The sequence below is a fragment of the Blennius ocellaris genome (genome assembly GCF_963422515.1).
Source record: "Blennius ocellaris genome assembly, chromosome: 4".
Lineage (NCBI taxonomy): Eukaryota > Metazoa > Chordata > Actinopteri > Blenniiformes > Blenniidae > Blennius > Blennius ocellaris.
This window is the reverse complement of record NC_137653.1, coordinates 7,927,285-7,945,297: the sequence shown is the minus strand read 5'-3', so window position 1 is coordinate 7,945,297 and position 18,013 is coordinate 7,927,285. Positions and strand designations below refer to the sequence as shown.

The 18,013-nt window shown below is 41.7% G+C and overlaps 2 protein-coding genes across 2 annotated transcripts; both read left to right on the top strand.

Moving 5' to 3' along the window:
* Window positions 1–692: 692 nt before the first annotated feature.
* Window positions 693–5,159, top strand: LOC308129115 (F-actin-capping protein subunit alpha-1-like). Its single transcript, XM_080494899.1, has 10 exons — window positions 693–754; window positions 2,376–2,439; window positions 2,546–2,597; window positions 2,687–2,750; window positions 2,833–3,039; window positions 3,119–3,198; window positions 3,290–3,368; window positions 3,448–3,519; window positions 3,657–3,719; window positions 4,197–5,159. The coding sequence occupies exons 1-10, from the start codon at window positions 719–721 to the stop codon at window positions 4,335–4,337; spliced, it is 858 nt and encodes a 285-aa protein (XP_080351025.1). The 5' UTR covers window positions 693–718; the 3' UTR covers window positions 4,338–5,159.
* A 1,499-nt stretch (window positions 5,160–6,658) lies between these two features.
* On the top strand, window positions 6,659–17,976 carry mov10a (Mov10 RNA helicase a). Its single transcript, XM_080495797.1, has 22 exons — window positions 6,659–6,996; window positions 7,082–7,187; window positions 7,313–7,476; window positions 8,003–8,244; window positions 8,548–8,794; window positions 8,997–9,137; window positions 9,235–9,397; window positions 9,631–9,782; window positions 10,918–11,088; window positions 11,386–11,533; window positions 11,870–12,031; window positions 12,457–12,560; window positions 12,671–12,768; window positions 13,616–13,714; window positions 14,270–14,378; window positions 14,491–14,608; window positions 15,303–15,494; window positions 15,582–15,653; window positions 15,949–16,074; window positions 16,200–16,288; window positions 17,271–17,389; window positions 17,729–17,976. Exons 1-22 carry the CDS (start codon window positions 6,872–6,874, stop codon window positions 17,794–17,796), a joined length of 3,015 nt encoding a protein of 1,004 aa, XP_080351923.1. The 5' UTR covers window positions 6,659–6,871; the 3' UTR covers window positions 17,797–17,976.
* Window positions 17,977–18,013: the final 37 nt, after the last annotated feature.

Sequence of the window (18,013 nt, the reverse complement as noted above, 5' to 3'; positions counted from 1 at the left end):
TGTGCTTGGTTTATGGTTTATTTCCGGGTAGTTTGTGGCACTGCAATATTGGACCCGTATTAAAAAAAAGAAAAAAGAGTATGACAGTATTTATTCTATTTAATATATACATACTGTTAAAATCATCGCATATATTTTTTTATATATTTTTTTTATTTGAGCAGTACACAGTCTGTTTAAAAGGAGTGGGCTGAAGCAAGAAGCTTATGAGGAAATAAGGAAATAAACAATATGCAGAGAATCTAAAAATCATCTCTAAGTACCACCCAGCCCAAACTACTGGGAGGAGACACGGTTGCCAGGTTGGGACATTTTAACTCCTGTTTTGAAGTAAAACTTACGCTCGAAGTCTGATATAACGCCATAATTGTGCTATTCACATTGGAGTGTTTTGTTTTAAACAGTATTTTAGTCAGTTATATATAAACATATATTTTACAAATACAATGGAATCGTTTACAATATTCTGCATTTTTCGAATTTTACAGCATATTCTTTTTTTAACCTGGGTTCTACAAAAATGTTGTTTTCACACACACACACACACACACACACACACACACACACACACACACACACACACACACACACACACACACACACACACACACACACGCACACACACACAGAGTTCTGTTTTTCCGTCAACGCGCTGACGGGAATCCCCGGATACCTGGCAACCTTAGTCGTCGCTTTGTTAACGCTTCATTGAGCCAAGATGGCAGATTACGACGAGCTCAGCGATGAAGACAAGGTATTAACTCTCTAAAATTCACTAAAATCAACGTTCTCTTCCTTCCGACCTTGTTGTTAGACAGTAACGACCCTTTGTCGGATTTCTGTGATTTACCAGAAAACAGCCATCGAGTCGTTCCGAGTGTCTGTTGGCGGAGCTAGCTCCAAGCCGGACTGTTCTTGTGTTTGACAGTTCAAAGCTACATGTTCCTCCTGGACATTAAAAAAAAAAACCCACTCTCGAAGTTGGCCAGCGTGTGTGTTTCCAACACTCACTGACTTGTAATCACGCCGGCGTGCAGCCGAGGTCGACGTCTTTATTTTGTAAGCGAGCTAATGCTAGATCGAGGGAAGTGGAGCTACTTCCTGCATTTTCAGTGTGGATAATGACAGAGCATCTGCAGGCTGACACCCACACCCTGCTCTCTGGGCTCTGATCTCTGATCTCTTCCTTCTGGACGGATCCAGCTTTTAAAACACACACACACACACGCACTCTATTTGTAGGATTTTTGCTCTGCAGGCCGGGGAGTTTTCTCTCCGTCCACAGTGTTCCTGTGCCTCGCGGGGCTGCTGTCTGCATCATGCTGCAACATGTTGTAAAGTAAGGCGTTGCATTCCTAAAGTTGATGGTGTGGTAGCAGCTGATAATCCCCCTCCAATGCTCAAGTGACTCTTGGAAATATTCTAAGCCAATCTGTGTTTGAGTGAGTTTGCAAGCATCTTTTATTTTTCACAATCCTCAATATTTAATGTATTAATTGCAGCTTGAACAGAAAACTACTTTGTGGTCCCCCCCGCCTGAATGGAGTAACAATCAGAGAGGCACTTAAACTGGGTTATTCATTGTAATGCCCGTTCAGCTGGACGGCCCATTTGTAGGTCAGTGGCAGCTCCAGCCCTGAAGGCTTCACTCACTCTGGAGCACTGGGATGCAGGACTGGTTAAAGTGGTGCATGTTGGGTGAGGGGATGTTGTAACCTCTCCGTCGACGTTACCCTGCACTTCACTGTCTGCTGCCTGTTATGAATATACCGACAGTTCTCAAAGAGTGTGGCAGTACCTACCTCAACCCCGCCGCCCTGTGGCTTTGACACCATCTGCTTACACATGCATACTACCTGCTAAGAAAAGCCCTGGAGTGACATGTACTGCCTGCCATCTAAGGAGTGCCCAAGAAAGTCAGCAGGTTGCTCACTGCTTCGCTCTAGTGGCTATATGCAGGGTGTTTACTTTTCACTTGTCTTGTAGATTGGCATCCATACACACATTTTGACCACCGCTCCCTACCCTGGGAAGGCTTCTTGAGCGCTGGAGTCCTTGCCAGGCTACATTAGGTGGAAGCCAGGGTTCATCCCGGATCAGCGGGCTAATTACTAATTATTCCAAGTTTGTTTTAAGCTGTTGGCAGAGGCCAGTGCACCCAGAGAAATAAAGGCCCGCGAGCACATGGAGAACGTGCAAACTCCACACAGCCAGGCCGTATCAGCCAGCTGGTTACTTTCTACATCTTAAAAACCAAACAAGAAATGGATTAACCTCCTCCAAGATTATGTTGAATAAGAACCAGTCATTAGCTGTGTTTACTGAGAATGTGTCACTGTTATCAAGTGGTATGATAATGTTTTGTCTTTTTCTAGGTTCGTATTGTGTCTAACTTTGTGATGCATGCTCCTCCAGGGGAGTTCAATGAGGTTTTTAATGGTGAGTTTACCTTGGAACTTACAGCTCTGGTTACTGCATGTGAACGCTTCATATTTGTGAGAAATGTTATTTGATTTTATCTCATTTTTTAAATTATTTTTTTTAGACGTGCGACTGCTGCTCAACAATGATGATCTTCTCAGTCAAGGGGCTTCTCAGTAGGTTTTCTCTCCCTTTTTTTTTTTTTTTCAATCCACCAAAGTACTGATGTGATCAATGTAACTTTGCTTTTTCTGTGTTGATACAGGGCCTTTGCTCAGTATAACATGGATCAGTTCACCCATGCCAAAATCGAGGGATATGATGATGAGGCAGGCTTTACTGAGATATTATTTTATAACTAAAATAACACTATTGGTATAAATAGACTAACAACGGTCCTTGCCTGTGTAGGTTCTGATTACAGAACACGGAGACCTGGGTAATGGCCGCTTCTTCGACCCCCACAACAAAATCTCCTTCAAGTTTGACCACTTGAGGAAGGAGGCCAGCGACCCACAGCCCTATGAGGGTGAGGCGGCCATCGGCTCATGGAGAGACGCCTGCGATTCTGCTCTCCGGGCTTACATCAAGGATCACTACCCCAATGGCGTCTGCACCGTAAGATCACTTTTTCAACCCAAGTCCGCCATTGTTTTACATTTATGTTTAAACTCCTCCTTGTTTTCCTGGGCTTCAGGTATATGGCAAAACAATAGATGGCCAACAGACCATTATTGCTTGTATCGAGGGTCATCAGTTTGAGCCTAAAAACTTCTGGTGAGTTGACGTAATCTCGTGCACTTTTTTTTGGTGGGACGGTGCGGAGGAAACATTTTTAATGGCGCGCCATGGATCTTTTTGTCCTCAGGAACGGTCGCTGCCGGTCTGAATGGAAGTTCAGTGTTTCTCAGTCTACGGCTCAGCTGGTCGGAGTGTTGAAAATACAGGTATGACGATTGATTGTCAGGCACAATGGAAACACAACTGTGAAAGAGGTTTTGTGTCATTGTTATTTTGTTTTTTTAGGTACATTATTATGAGGACGGGAACGTGCAGCTGGTCAGCCATAAGGATGTTCAAGACTCACTGGTCATATCAGTAAGTTTAAAAAAAAAAAATGTTTTTTTACTTGAGATGTATCTGCTTTTCACAATTGAGTCGGCAATATGGGAATTCCTTTTGTCTTCTTGTTCATCTGATTGGATTAACACACACACACATCTTTGTTTTTCCAGAGCGAGACCCAAACCGCAAAGGAATTGGTGAAAATTATTATGAACGCAGATCATTTATACCAGGTATGAACAAGTCAGTCATTTGTAAGAAGGAATTCTTAACCCACAGAAGAAATGTGGCAAAGTCTAAAAGCTTAGAACCTCAAATCTGTTCAGCACATGAAAACCCATGAAGTCTGTCTTGTAGAAATCAAGTTATTTTAAAGACAGATTTACTTCTGATTGCTCCACTTAAGGTCATGATGGACGAAGCTGTAAAAAACAAAAACATAAAAAACAACAATTGACAAACTTGTAGTGGGATATGGATGAAAAAAGAGGTTGTCGCAAATTAGCTCTTTCCCAAAGTGATGATATTAAACTGATTGTTTGTGTGCCATTGCAGATGTCAACAGAGACGATTTACTATCTATCTTATAGCTTTCGCCATTTGACTAATCTAAACGAAGCAACATGGTCGATTTTTTTTTTTTTTTTGGGCTGCCACATTAAAGCACGCTGACCAGAAAGCGAATTGACGTAGTTGCCTTGTGTTTTCAGTTGGCCATCAACGAGAACTACCAGACCATGTCAGACACCACGTTCAAAGCTCTACGCAGACAGCTCCCGGTCACCCGCACCAAGATCGACTGGAACAAGATCCTCAGCTACAAGATTGGCAAAGAGATGCAGAATGCTTAGTGGACAGGATTGTGACGGGGTGATGACAAACTGATCAGAGGGAGGGGGTAAAAAGGCTGACGCGGGCACAAAATTGTGTAATGCAACATAACAGACCGTATGTCCTAGAACTATAATATGTGCTGAGCGTTAAAAGGGAGGGACGCCTTCATTTTAAAGTGACATCGGGTGGTCTAACTGTTAACATGTTACTTTTTAAACAAACAATGCCTTTAGCGACACTGAACGTTTGGCCGATTCCTGCCATTCAAATTCTCACATCCACGTTGAAGACAGAGTTTCTGATCCCTCAGTACTTCAGACACACGACCCCCCCCCCAAAAAAACCTTATTTTCATGTAGCGACTAATTTACACTTTCTATATAACATAACTAATATTCTTTGAGAGCTTCCAATACTTCTATATTTTTGTTGTTTTTCTTTAAGAGAGGGCAAATACTATATGCAATTTGATAAGTAACCTGACCGGAGGAGGAAACGAGAGCGTCATCATATATATGTACCAGTATATGTATATGTCTATATATATTTATGCATCCTTCTGGTTGCAGGGTTGTAGCCAGCTGGCATGCCAAAGCATAAATGTATTTTCTTGTCCTTGTCCCGGACCAGGTTTCATCTCTCCTCTTTCAAAGTTTACAGTAGTACTCCTGTCTTTCTCTCGAGTGTAGAGAAATACTGTCAGTGATAAGGCTCCTCTCCCTGTGGACTGATTTAAGTATTGGTGTCCTCTTGCCAGCTATTTGCCTTTAGCTCGTGCTCTATTTTTTATACAAACTGTACATTTGTTATTCATGAAATAAAAAATGTTGCACCAACAATATTTCAAGTGGTAATGACTTTTTGTCCTAAACTATAAGTGAAGATTTTCAGGAGTGCATTGATAAGTGTTTAAGAATTTTGGCCATGAGTTTGTCAGAAATATTTCTGATAATATCTAGATTGTTCAAATGTTATTCCTCCTAAAAAAAAAAAAAATGTTTTAGTGAAACCGGATGCAAAGTTAACCTCTGAATGACTTCCTGCTTTCATGTTATTTATATTTGTGTGTGATTTGAAATATTTCTACCATGATATTTGACAAAATAAACAGTCTCTTATGAAAACCCGCCAACTCAAGATTTTATTACATTTTAGTTAAAAACTTGAATTTGGCTTCACATTTTCAAGCTGGTCTCTTATGTATAAAAGAGAAAATATGAAATGAAAAGCTGGCAATTATTCTGTCAAAAAGATAATTTGAGTATTACTTTTCATTGCTGTATATTTCAATTCAAAACTTTACAGAGGGCAATTTGAGCCAAGAATAGGTCAGGGGTCACATACAAGGTGGCATAGTGGTTACCGGTTAGTACTATCATAATACTTCTGATTCTAATTTGCTACCTTTGTACTTTTGCATACCGAAAACACGCAGTTGAGGTGAAGTGGGGACCCAAAAAAGCCCGGAGGCATGAATGAGTGCAACTTGACTCTGGATTTGCTTTGTGATGGATTGGTGACCCATTTCCCCTGTGCCCTTCATTGCATTGGCTCCAGCAGCCGCAAACCTAAACGAGATGAAGTAATACAGAAGATGTGTTGACGGAAAACCACATGCAGCCTCACTTTCCTGAGCTATGATGGACCAGGAGTTTACTTTTTAAACATCTCCAAACAGGATATCTGCAGCATTCAGTGGGCATGTCTGCACAAACTAAACCTCACAGTATGGTTTACATAATTATGTAATAGTGTTTGCAGTAGGTTTAGCTCTAGGCCTCAATGTAGTGTCATTTCTAACCAAAAAATTCTACTTTCAGTGAAGAAATTGGGATTCCACAATTTTTTGTTGTTGTTATTATCACTTGATTGGAACATCTGGTGGCTGGCTATATGTTTGAAACTCCTAATCTAGATCAAAGTCGTGATAAAGTGATGTAGCTTGGTGTATTTACCGACATGAGTAATGCTTGGAACAGGAACAGGAACTCCGACTCTGTTTAGTACTGCTTCAATGCAATTATGTAACAACTGGAGGGCAGGGAGCGTCAACCAGCACAGGTGAAGAAGAAAGCGTACATCTTATTATTATATTAGAAACGCTTGAGAACGTATTTTCACTCCTTAAATAGAGCACCCTGAAACTAACTATCGTTTCCATCAAATGCTTTAGTTTTCAATTATTACCTGATTCTGTCGTGGCGGTGTCTTTGCTGTCTTCGTCTAACACATTTACAGTCTCTCCCTAACTGGGACCATTGACAAGGATTCATCTACCTGACTGTTGCGTTAAATGCGCGGAAGAGTTGATTTCTAGAAGATCAGGAGCGAGATTTGCACTGAGAAATGTTTTGGAAATCGGCGCTGAATACCGCCACACTGTGACCAAGCACCGGGAACCCCGCAAAACTCACAACCTGTGAACACGTCCTCGGCTTTTCAAGCGCTTCGGCGGTGAGTTGAGGAAAAGCGTCTGTAGTTTGTGATCAGCAGATGTACTTCCTCGTTTTCAGTCAGCGGCCTGTGAAACAACAAAACACAACACGCCGACATGCCGTCGTCGCTCAAAGACTCGCTCGAGTCCGGGCTGGACTTCATTGAATTCCTGGGAGACAGACTAATCAACAACAGCAAAGTGGAACTACGAGAAATCTACAACTCCGAGTTTAGGCGCAGGTAGGCTGTAAAAAGTGTGTTGGGGGAGCACTTCGACGAGAGTGCCGCCTCTGAGCACCCATGCCTCTCCTGTTTATATCCACAGGCAAGGAATTAAAGATGCAAGCTTCGCCGGTGTCATGTATGCCCTCGTGAAATTCAACAAAGCCCACATAAAACAAGGGAAAATCTACATAAATGCCAAACCTCAGGTAAGACGCGACCTGTGGGTTGCACCTCTTTGTGTGCTCTCTCTTCCTGAGAGGTTTTGCCTGTCATCTGTTGATGGAATCAAAATCTGTGTTTTGTGGTGGTGGTGGTGTTGTTGTTGTGGTAGGTCCGGGTGTATTGTGACCAGTGGAGGAGACCCCGGGCCCCCCCGCCTGACTCCCACAGGGGGCCCGCAGAGGAACCGCCACCCTCCGCAGAGCCGGACACACCTGTGCTCACCCCCAAGAAGAAGCTGGTCACACAAATCCTTCACAAGCTGAAGGTAAACAGGTAATAAAATGTGGCTTGCAAAGGAATGTGGAGCTAAGTCAATATGCAAACATCACGTGACAGTCCTAAGAAGCACCTCGTAAACGTTTTAATGACCCATAGAGTTTCTTTTTAACTTTTTGTACACTTCTTGCATTGTCATTCCATCCATCCAGACACGATTGCAGCTGAACACAGGCAATGGCAGAGTGCACTCCAGATAAATCACTAGTCCATTACAGGGTGAACACAGAGCTATAGTCACGTACAATGCATAATTTTAGACTATGGAAGAAAACTACCTTGTGTACCGGGATAACATGCAAACTTCACACAGTATTCCATACTGTGAGACAAGATTGCTAACCACTACACCACCGTGCGGCCCTGTCTGCCACAGTCGACTCTGATTTAACTGCTGGAGGAAGCGGCAGGGTTTTAACTAGTTCTTAAATGGGATCAGTGGAAGTTTTGCAGTAGTCTGAAGGCCCACAAGCATGCTCTGACTTTGGCATCCTTCTAAAGTCTGCGTTCATCCGTCTCACAGGAAAGAGCTCACGGCTGACAAAGGCGGCATCGAGATCACTTCGGACCCCGCAGAGACTGATGGAAAGGTGCACTTCACCGTGGCTGGTCTGGGGGAGTTGTTTGTCGTCAGGTTTCACATTGTAAACAAGGGCACAGACTGCATCCACTTCACCTACTACACCGCCCTGCACCGGATTCGCTGCTTCACCCTGGAGGATGAGAGGAGGGTGACGAGAGCCTGTCCACTGTTCCTCTGTCCCGGTGAGATGCTGAACTTGTCTGCCTTTTAAATACCCAGTTTTATTTATTCATGCATTCATGTAACTTGACATTTATTCTTTTACGTCGCCATCCTAAAAAGGAAAGTCAGACTATTGTTATTGTCACGATGAACACAAGATGATTCTCTCAGTGATTCGATACAGGCTACAAAAAGCAAACAAAAGTATTCTTAAGAAATAATTTCTCCAAATTACTGTTAAGATAAATAAATTATTAGATTTTTCATTCCGTGAATAATAACCACTTTTAATTCCTTCATCAATGTATTTTTTTTTTTTGCAGGAGAGAGTTATGAAGTTGTGGTTCACTACAGCTTGAACCACTATGGATATTTTCCTGCAACCATGTACTTTGAGTTCTGCCCGGATTTGCCCGAGTCGACGCCCTTCTGCATCGTCCGGGAGATGGAGGCTGTGGCTCAGACGACGCTGGCTGTGGAGCTGGGGCCTGTGGCTCCCTATAAAAAACCTCAAGTGTTCCCATATAGGCGTGTGAACACTGTGATCGTGGATGGAGTGCCACCAGAGAAGTACGTGAATAAAATGGAAAGACGCTGGTGCGGTGTGTTTAGAAACATATTGCTGTTATGGTCAATGAATCAGTGCAATACAATGTTGCACTTAATTTAATTGTATGCATTGAATTAGTGGGTTTATATTCCTCTTATGCGTTTGAGATCACTTGAGGTTGTGTTTAATTAGTGCTTGTTACTGTTTTGGTGTTTTATGCAGGTCTGTTGTCCAGCATTTGAAGTCCATAGTGAAGTTGGGCGACTACAGGTACCCTACTTACCTGAAGGAACTGACTAACCAGAGGATAGAGGACTCTGAGTACCTTTCTCCGGCCGCCAGAGAAAGAATTGCTGGCGTGAAGTAAGAAAATGACCACATTCGTTGCATTTTTTTTCCCCCTATTTTGTGGATGAAGCCACCATGAAGCATGAGGCTTGTGTCCATGTTGTGTGTGCAGGGGTCTCCTCAACAGTACTCTGGAGATGAAGAACTACTGTCATCGATATCACCTCCTGCTGCACTTGGAGGAGATCCAGATGGAGGTGGACATCAGGAAGTATGACCTCCACAAGCAAACCATGACTCCAGACCAAAGCAACCGAAAACTCCTCACGCTCACGGTAAAATCATCCTATTTTGAGCAGCTTCCAACTGAAGCATTAACCGGATGTATGATTCTAACTTTATGATGATATATAAAATATGTAATCATCTAATGTGAGGATGTCATTTAGATGTGGTAATACAAAGAATCATTTCACTATATTCAAACAACAGTACTGTAGCTCATGCACTTTAACGACGTGAAAAAAAGCTGTGCGAAGGTGACCTCGCAGTTCTGAACTCTTGACAGGTTCCCGGTGTCGCTGAGAATCGGCCATCTGTACTGCGAGGAGATTGTCTGAGGGTGTCCAAATCTGAGGACACAGTCCAGCCGATCACTGTGTACACCGGATATGTTCACAGAGTGGAGCTGGACAGTGTGAAGCTGGGCTTCTCAAAAAGGTGAGAGCTCGGATGAGGACGTGCGAGACTGAAAATGAAGCTGGACGAGTCCTCAGATCCGCTGGTTTTCTCATTTTTAATTGTCCACAAAATCAGATCAGACACATTCACACTGTAGGTCTGCATGTTCAGTTATGATTTTTATTTTTTAGCTTCGATCTGAAAGATGAGAGCTCAAATTTTAACCCTGGCTGCTGCCTCGCCACAGGAGGCATGTTTGGACGCAGAGTTTTATTCATTTTTTAAATGTGATCCTGCCCCCAATGGAGAATTATTAACTTCTGTTTCACTTCATTGAATCACTTCATTTAAAGTAAAGTTAATGATTTACCTTCAAAGACTTACACAGTTAAATGGCAGTTCAGGCTGAGCGCCCCCCCTTTGGAAAAACATCACATTCTATTATCAGCAAAGGTCATAAAAGGCCTTACAAGTTGGATGGGGGTCACTTTTCCCTGCAGTGTGAACATAGTCTCAATCACTGAGCTCCAACCTGCTGGAACAACCTAGTGGATCAGAGACAGGCCAGACATTTTGACATTTATAAACATGAGCATAAAACTCACCTTTATAAGAAAAACTCAAGCGGCTAATTATTAAAATGCCTTTATTAGTACTTGTCTAGTATGATAAAAACATTCCCACGCATTTCAGCCTGTTAACACTTTGCCCTTGCCCTGACAAAGACCTTTCAGGCTGAAACGTGTAGCCATGCTTTTTATCAGACGAGCCAAGTACTAATAAAGGCATTTTAATCATTACCCTCTTCAGTGCCTCAGATTTTTTTCTTGTACGTTTCACTTGGATCCCTAAACTGAAGAGCACCAGAGGAACCCTTTTTTTCTACACTCAAGCAGCACTCCTGCAGTTTTTTTTTTTTGGATAAAACTCACCTTTTCGGTTGCGCTCTAGAACTCATCCTTTATAATTTTACAGCTTTATGGTTAATCTTATCTATTCACCTATTGTATTAAAAGCAGTTGAATGTTGTTGTTTTACTCAAAAATCAACATGTTTGTTTTGATTTTGCCGTGCGTGTGTGTGCATCAAATGGATTGTTTTGTTTAGTGTCTTCAGTTATGTGGTTTGAAGCACCAAAGCCACATTTTAACGACTTTCAATTTAATAATTTCAGGCTGCTGCAGATGTTTATCAGTAACATGAAGTTTGAGGTGGAGTTCACTCTGAACCGGTTCCCTTTGAGGCTGCAGCACCGGGCCGTCGACTTGGCAGTGAGCCACCAGCTTGGAGAGGTGCTGTTTCCATCTGGTGCAGCAGCAGCGACTGTTCCCATGCCGAAACTCAGGTCTGGTTACTATTTTTATCAACACTATAATTTACAAACACAGCAAAACACCAGTAAGTGTTGCATTGTAGAGAAAAGAGGCTTAAACTTTGATTCAAGAGGCTGAAAAGACGCCAAAACGATATCTTATCGTCAAGCACTTGATTGTATCAGCTGAGATGAAGCAAAAGGTCAGCACAAGATACATGATTCGATTTTTCTATGCACATTTTGATTATTTTGCTTTAGCCGAGAATATACCCATGTTTTAAAGTTTTTCATCTGTGTTGCAAAATCGAATTTCTCATGATACTCCAGGATGTTCAACCGCCAGCTGGAAAACAACCCGGAGCAACACGCTGCAGTCCAGCGAATCGTCGCTGGAGCTTCAAAGCCGGCGCCTCATCTTGTTTTTGGGCCTCCCGGAACCGGAAAGACAATCACTCTGGTTGAAGCCATGAATCAGGTATTGATTGTTTAGAATAGAATAGAAAATATGTTTAGTAATCGTGGTCATAGTCGGCCACTTTACATGATCCAATTGTGAATGCTTCAAGGCGTTTAAACTGATCATTGTTGACTTTTCTCCCATTTTATTGATCAAACACTTCAACATTACCCAAATAAAGAAACTAATTATTTCTTGCATTATGTACCGGGGAGAAACTATGGTATATACGACCCAATTGATTTGATCTGAAACCTTCGACCTTCTGAGCCACAGTCAGGAGCCCTATAAGCCTTATTTCCATACAAGCTTTACTTTATCGGGTGGTGATTTCACTGCCCCTTGCTTTAACAGGTGAGCAGAGCGGATCCGTCGGCCCACATCCTCGCCTGTGCACCTTCCAACAGCGCCGGTGACTTGATCTGTGAGAGACTGATGGTTCACATGGACCCACACAAGGTGTACCGCGTGTACGCCACAAGCCGAGATCCGAGAAGTGTCCCCACAAACCTCCTGGTGAGCGTCCTCCGCCGTTTGATATTATTGTCTATTTCAGCTGATGTTTTTCATCCCGATGCAGAAAAAGTGAAACCGAAAGTGTAGATATTTCTCAGCAGGTTGAACCGGGGTTTCTGCAGAATCACTAGATGACTCACGAGCAGTCATTACGTGCACTTTAAGGTGTCACGTAAATGACTGATGTTGTGTTTCTGTTCATTCAAATGCTGCCTCTCGAGTAACCATCTAATAGATGTTTTTCTCTGCACATAATCAAATCCGTTATGAAATTCTATATTTTTTAAGATCCTAAATTGAAAGAAAAAGTGAGTGAAAATGATTTTCAACAACTGAATAGAGATTAAATTAATTTCCACCCTCATAATCGTTGAAATAGTGGATGGATGGACAGTTTTCACTCTCGTGTCTTTGGCCTCTTTCAGAAATACAGTAACTGGGACGAGGGACAAGATGGCTTTGTGTTTCCAGTGAAAGAAACTCTAATGAATTACACGGTCGTCGTTACAACTCTGGTCAGTGCTGGAAGGTAGGAACCGTCTGCTTGCATGGAGCACAATGATTATTTACCCTACTGGGTGGCATCGTTTGTGTTTTGAGCCATGTTAAAAGTTTCTGTTGTGCGCTTCGGTGCTTTAGGATCGTTTCTGGAGGAATCCCAGTCGGACATTTCTCTCATGTGTTTGTGGACGAAGCAGGTCAGGCTGTTGAGCCTGAGTGTGTCATTGCTATTGCAGGTAAATGCTGAGTTAGATCAACTACACACACACACACACACACACACACACACACACACACACACACACACGCACACAAAAAAGATCTCTTCATGTCTCAAACTTTGAGCATCAACATGATATATTGCGCCACACAATAAAGAACCTAATCTAAAGCCTCGCTGTATTTATGAAGGCACGGACAGTCTGCAAGTGAAACACTGAGCAGATTTCTGCACTCGCACTCTGCTGTGACTGTTTCTGCTTTCACTACTTCCTGTCTCGTCCCTGAAAGCACACAAACCCGTGATCGCTGCCAACTCGGACTAACGCTGCAGTTTGTCAGTAACTGGAATTAAAAATGTAGACAGGCATGTTGTTTTATTTTTTTTATTTTTTTTATTTGTAAACCTTATCAGTCACTCTTGAAATGTATCATCTTTTTTAGTTTATCATTTCAACAGATTGCATAAAAGGTTGAAATTATGTTGTTTTTAGTCTTCACTTCACTTTCACTTTAATCTTTGTTTTTACTTTTATGTTTGTTTGATATGCATTTGTCATGTTGTTCAATTCCCAGCTTGATTTTTTTTTTCTTCCTCAGTTTTATCTCTTTTCTCCACCCATCAATCGTGTCCCTTTTTTCCCCCACTATAACTTCTTTAAACTTACTTTATCATGCTCTTTTTTTTTGGTGAGTAACTTTTAACCACACTGCAGACAAACAATTATGAATTAATGTCTTTGTTTTCTATCTTCCAAAATGCACAGTGATAGTTTTGAGGGTTTCATCAAGGTAAAAGGGACACAACAAGCAGTTTGAGTATGAAGTGTTTGCAATGACTTGTTTATTGTTTACTGTTTTCAGGTCTACTCAGTGCAGAAAAAGGTCAGCTGGTGCTGGCAGGAGATCCAAAGCAGCTCGGACCAATCCTTCGATCTCCTCTTGCGTCACAGTATGGACTTGGTAACGCCCACCGTCGCATTAGTCAGCGATTGATTCATTTTTGTCTCCAACATCATCAGACAAACTCTTCCAAGGCTCTCATGTCACTACATTGTCACAATCATGAACTAAGTAACCATCCAGATCAAAATGATATATATTTAGCGTGTAATTAGTTTGAGACAATATTAACAAAAATGTGTTCTAGTCCTTTTGTGTTTAAAATAAATTAGGGAAAAGGGTTTTTATCAGACTCGCACATATTTTCAACACACTATTTCTATTTTATTTTTCTGAGTGAAAATGTTTTCCCATTTTTTGCTAATTCTTTTTGTCCAACTGTTTCCGGCATACATTTGTCTCCATGCTTATTTAGTTTATTTGAGTATTTTTAATATTTACATGGATTTCTGTAATTTTTTTTATGCCCTGTGCAATTTGTGTGCATGTCTACAAAATGTTGTAAACAAAGATTGATGAATCAGTTGATCACAGTGTCTTCTGCTACACAGCTGCTGCTGTCAGGAGTTGGTTGATTGTGTTTTGATTATCTAACATATTTTAAATGCTCTTCAGGACTTTCTCTGCTGGAGCGACTGATGAATCATAACGCTTTGTATCAGAGAACTTCGGACTCCGGACACTTTGACACACGCTTTGTCACCAAGCTGCTGCGAAACTACAGGTCTGTCTCTTCGTCATCTTTGTTTAGTTGGTTTGAGTTGAATTTATAGCGCTCAGCAGTCTTCATTCCTAATAACTCCTCAGCATCTGCTTTGTTCTTGGTTTTCACGCAGGTCTCATGCTGCCATCCTGAAGATCCCCAATGAGATGTTTTATGAGAAAGAACTGCAGGTGTTTGCTGATCAGTGGGAGCGCGAGACCTACTGTAAATGGGAATTCCTTCCCAAAAAGGTAAAATAAAGAAAACAACAATTCCCATTCCAATTCCTTTTGATAGTTTGCTTAAAAGTCACGTTGTTTTTACAACTGATATTAAAAACAACAAATGTATAACAAAGGGCAATCCCTTTGTTTTACGTTTGTTGTTTTTAAGGTGGAATAAAAACAGATCAAATAACCATAACAGAAAAAGAAACTGTTTTATTGTTGCAGTTAAAATGCAGTGTGCTTCATGAATCGAGCAAAAACTTTATCTCTACCTTCAGATAAGTGATGCAAATATGTTGTTATTGCCTTTTGAAAGTTTCATGTACTTTGTGTAATTTAAAACTGCCACAACCTCCCTTTAAATTATAATTGGAAGAGGCTTAATTAGAAAAGATATGTTCAACACAGAAACCAGGCGACAAAAGAAGTTTGGTTAATGTGATCAAAAGAAAACTAATTTAGAAAATCATATGGAGCATGAATTTAATTGGAAGGGTTAAAAAATCTAATTGCACTGGGGTAAAGCAAATGAAGTTGAGGAAGCTGCGCTGACACAACAAATTAATAAAACTGTTCGAGGTCAGCATTGACTTTATAATCTGATTAAACACACAATAGCATTGAAATACTTTGTTCTTTATGATTTGGACAGTTTCGATCATCACCAAACAGCATTTGAACCAGATTGATGATGCGTACCTGCTCGTTGTCGTTGCAGGGTTTCCCAGTGATCTTCCACGGAGTGATGGGAAAAGATGAGCGAGAGGCCAACAGTCCGTCTTTCTTCAATGTGTCTGAGATCGAAGTCCTGGTGGACTACCTCACCAAACTGATGGAAACTCAAGGAAAGAAGGGCCTCCCCAAGCTCTCTGCAAAAGACATCGGCATTATCGCCCCCTACAGGAAACAAGTGAGCCTGCATAGTCCTCATGTTTGTTCGTGTACATCTTTGTAATTTGTAATTAATCCACATTAACACGTTTATTTTCCCGAACAGGTTGAAAAAATCCGAAAGGCCCTGCGGTCGGTTCCAGCGCTGAGTAAATGGGATGATCTCAAAGAGCTGAAGGTTGGCATTGCAGCTCTTAATGCATGATCCTTCATCAAGAAAGCCCGGCATATATAATCCCACCATGGACTTTTTAAGTTGAAATAGTTTGATTACAACTACATGAAAATATTTATAAGCTCGCTCCTCTTCTTTTAAATGGTGTAACAGACATTTTTAGAAGACATGCAAGCCACTTTATAAGTCAACATTTTGTGGCTATTTACTGTAAAGTGTGAGTTTCTTTAAGATGGGATTGTATTGTGACTGGCATCGTTGCACTTTTCCAACTGTTGTCTTCTCCTCACCGTGTCAGGTTGGTTCTGTGGAAGAGTTCCAGGGACAGGAGAGGAGGATCATCATGGTGTCCGCGGTCCGAAGCAGCATCAACTACGTCAGGATGGACAAAGACTTCAACATCGGGTTTCTGTCGAATGAAAAGGTAAGTCGCACGCTACGCTGTCTTCAGCCATATTGAAACCTGCTCACTAATCACTGCTTCAGTATCATTGTGTTACCAAAAAAAATGTTTTTGCTTTTTATGCATCTGCACGTTTATACTTGCAGAGGTTCAATGTGGCCGTGACGAGAGCCAGATCCCTGCTCATAGTCGTGGGAAACCCCGTGATCCTCAACAAAGACCCGACCTGGAAGAAGTAAGCCAGAGCAGGACACACTGGGTGTTTTAGCAGCGGCTGCTTTCACACCTGCCGTTTTCAGGTCGACCCATTTGAGTTTCAGGACTGTGTGAATGTGTGAAGCGAAACGGGTTGAGGAGATGTTCTCACTTCCAGTCGCACTGTGGTGCAGTGCGACACCAGACTGTGCAGCAACTGCCTCGCACACTCACAATTTTAGACTTGAAATGTTCCTGTAGTCTGGTTTGAACCATGGATTGTGATTTGTCCTGTCAGCATGTCACTTATGATCAAACATGTTGAAGAACTGCAGTCAAATCCAGATTTAATGTCTCGTTAATAGTTTGTTTCCCGAGAATAGTGTTGTTTCTGCTGTGTTTTCATAGAAAGAGGCTTAAATAGCTTATAGGTAAAGCTTCAATTTGTGCAGAACATAGTATCACACTAATACTATGCGCAGAAAAATGGTAAATGTAAAATGGACTTCACTTTTTTAACTGCGTAAGCAGCAATGAAGTGCTTTACGTCATTAATCACATCCTCACACACGTTCACTCACACACCAATGGAGGCCAGAATGCAGGGCAGAAAAGGCAAACTTTATTCAACGAGCTGCACAAAGTAGCACTCTAAGGAAAACCCCTCTTATAGCCGTGTAAACATGGCACTGTCTATGCTGTCATGCGCCGTGGTGACGGACGCTCCACCAGGCTGTGCGTCGTCCAGAGGGGAAAAGGTAGATGTGAAGGCGCTTAAAGCAAACCACAATACTTCAAATGTGAGTTTCGTCTGCGCTGACAAGCGTGATTTCGAGCCTCAAGCCTCGTACTTCGAAGAACACACTGTGGTTATCAAGATGAAGCCTTGTGCTTAAAAAAAACTGCAGCCAGTTCCAGTGTTTGACATTTCGACTGTTCTGTTTTTCAAAGGAGCTGAAGTTATGAAAACTGTTGTGTTCTCTCATCAATGTGTGTTTGTTTTGCTTTTCCCTGATTTGCAGATTCATTAGCTACTGTGTGGAGGAGAGGGGCTACACCGGCTTTGACTTCAAGGACGCAGAGGGAGAAGAAGATATCGTGTCGAGACTGGCAACCCTGAAAATCTGCGTTGATTCAGAATGTTAGTGCATCACTGATGTTACTGATTTTTTAGAAAGGCAGCTTTTCATTCTCTTGACTGTGGCTGCGACTGTTGTGTTCTGTGTGATAGAATCATGAAAAAGTACCTTAAAATCAAAGCATGTGGGGTTTTCTTAACTGTATTTTCAAATTTATGAACGGATTCAAAAGGTTGCCTGATGATGGAAAATGTTTATTTTTTAAATTCTCAGTAAACATGCTACTGACAGGATTGTGATCAACTTTAGATGTAAAAGCACTGCAGCCAAACATCCATCCTGGCTTTCACTGAGCAATCATCAAACTAAACTTTTACGCCTCTCTTTTTTTTTTATTGTAGATCCTAAAGCCGAGGAGGAGAGTGCCCTCCAGCAGTTTGTGGATCCTGGATGGAAGAACGAGCACTAACAATGCATCAGATACCAGCATGCACTAAATACATAAAAAATAATTATAAAATCGACTTTTTTTTCCCCACATTTCCTCTCTTTATACCTGAACTTATGAGAGCAAATGGTCTTTTAAGAACATTGTATGGCTTTTTTTCTGAGCTGTTTGGATATTTTGATGAAATAAAGAGAGCTCTGTTTCTGATCATTGTCTTGCATCTGTGTGTGAGGCGTGT

What these genes read in the sequence shown, in the direction of transcription:
- mov10a (XM_080495797.1), top strand. Translation starts at nt 6,872, where the DNA reads ATGCCGTCGTCGCTCAAAGACTCGCTCGAGTCCGGGCTGGACTTCATT. An exon ending in GTGTGTCATTGCTATTGCAG is followed by an intron (nt 12,769 to 13,615) that starts GTAAATGCTGAG and finishes TACTGTTTTCAG; the next exon opens with GTCTACTCAGTGCAGAAAAA. An exon ending in GGTTTCTGTCGAATGAAAAG is followed by an intron (nt 16,075 to 16,199) that starts GTAAGTCGCACG and finishes TTATACTTGCAG; the next exon opens with AGGTTCAATGTGGCCGTGAC.
- LOC308129115 (XM_080494899.1), top strand. Translation starts at nt 719, where the DNA reads ATGGCAGATTACGACGAGCTCAGCGATGAAGACAAG. An exon ending in AGCTCAGCGATGAAGACAAG is followed by an intron (nt 755 to 2,375) that starts GTATTAACTCTC and finishes GTCTTTTTCTAG; the next exon opens with GTTCGTATTGTGTCTAACTT. An exon ending in AAGACTCACTGGTCATATCA is followed by an intron (nt 3,520 to 3,656) that starts GTAAGTTTAAAA and finishes TTGTTTTTCCAG; the next exon opens with AGCGAGACCCAAACCGCAAA.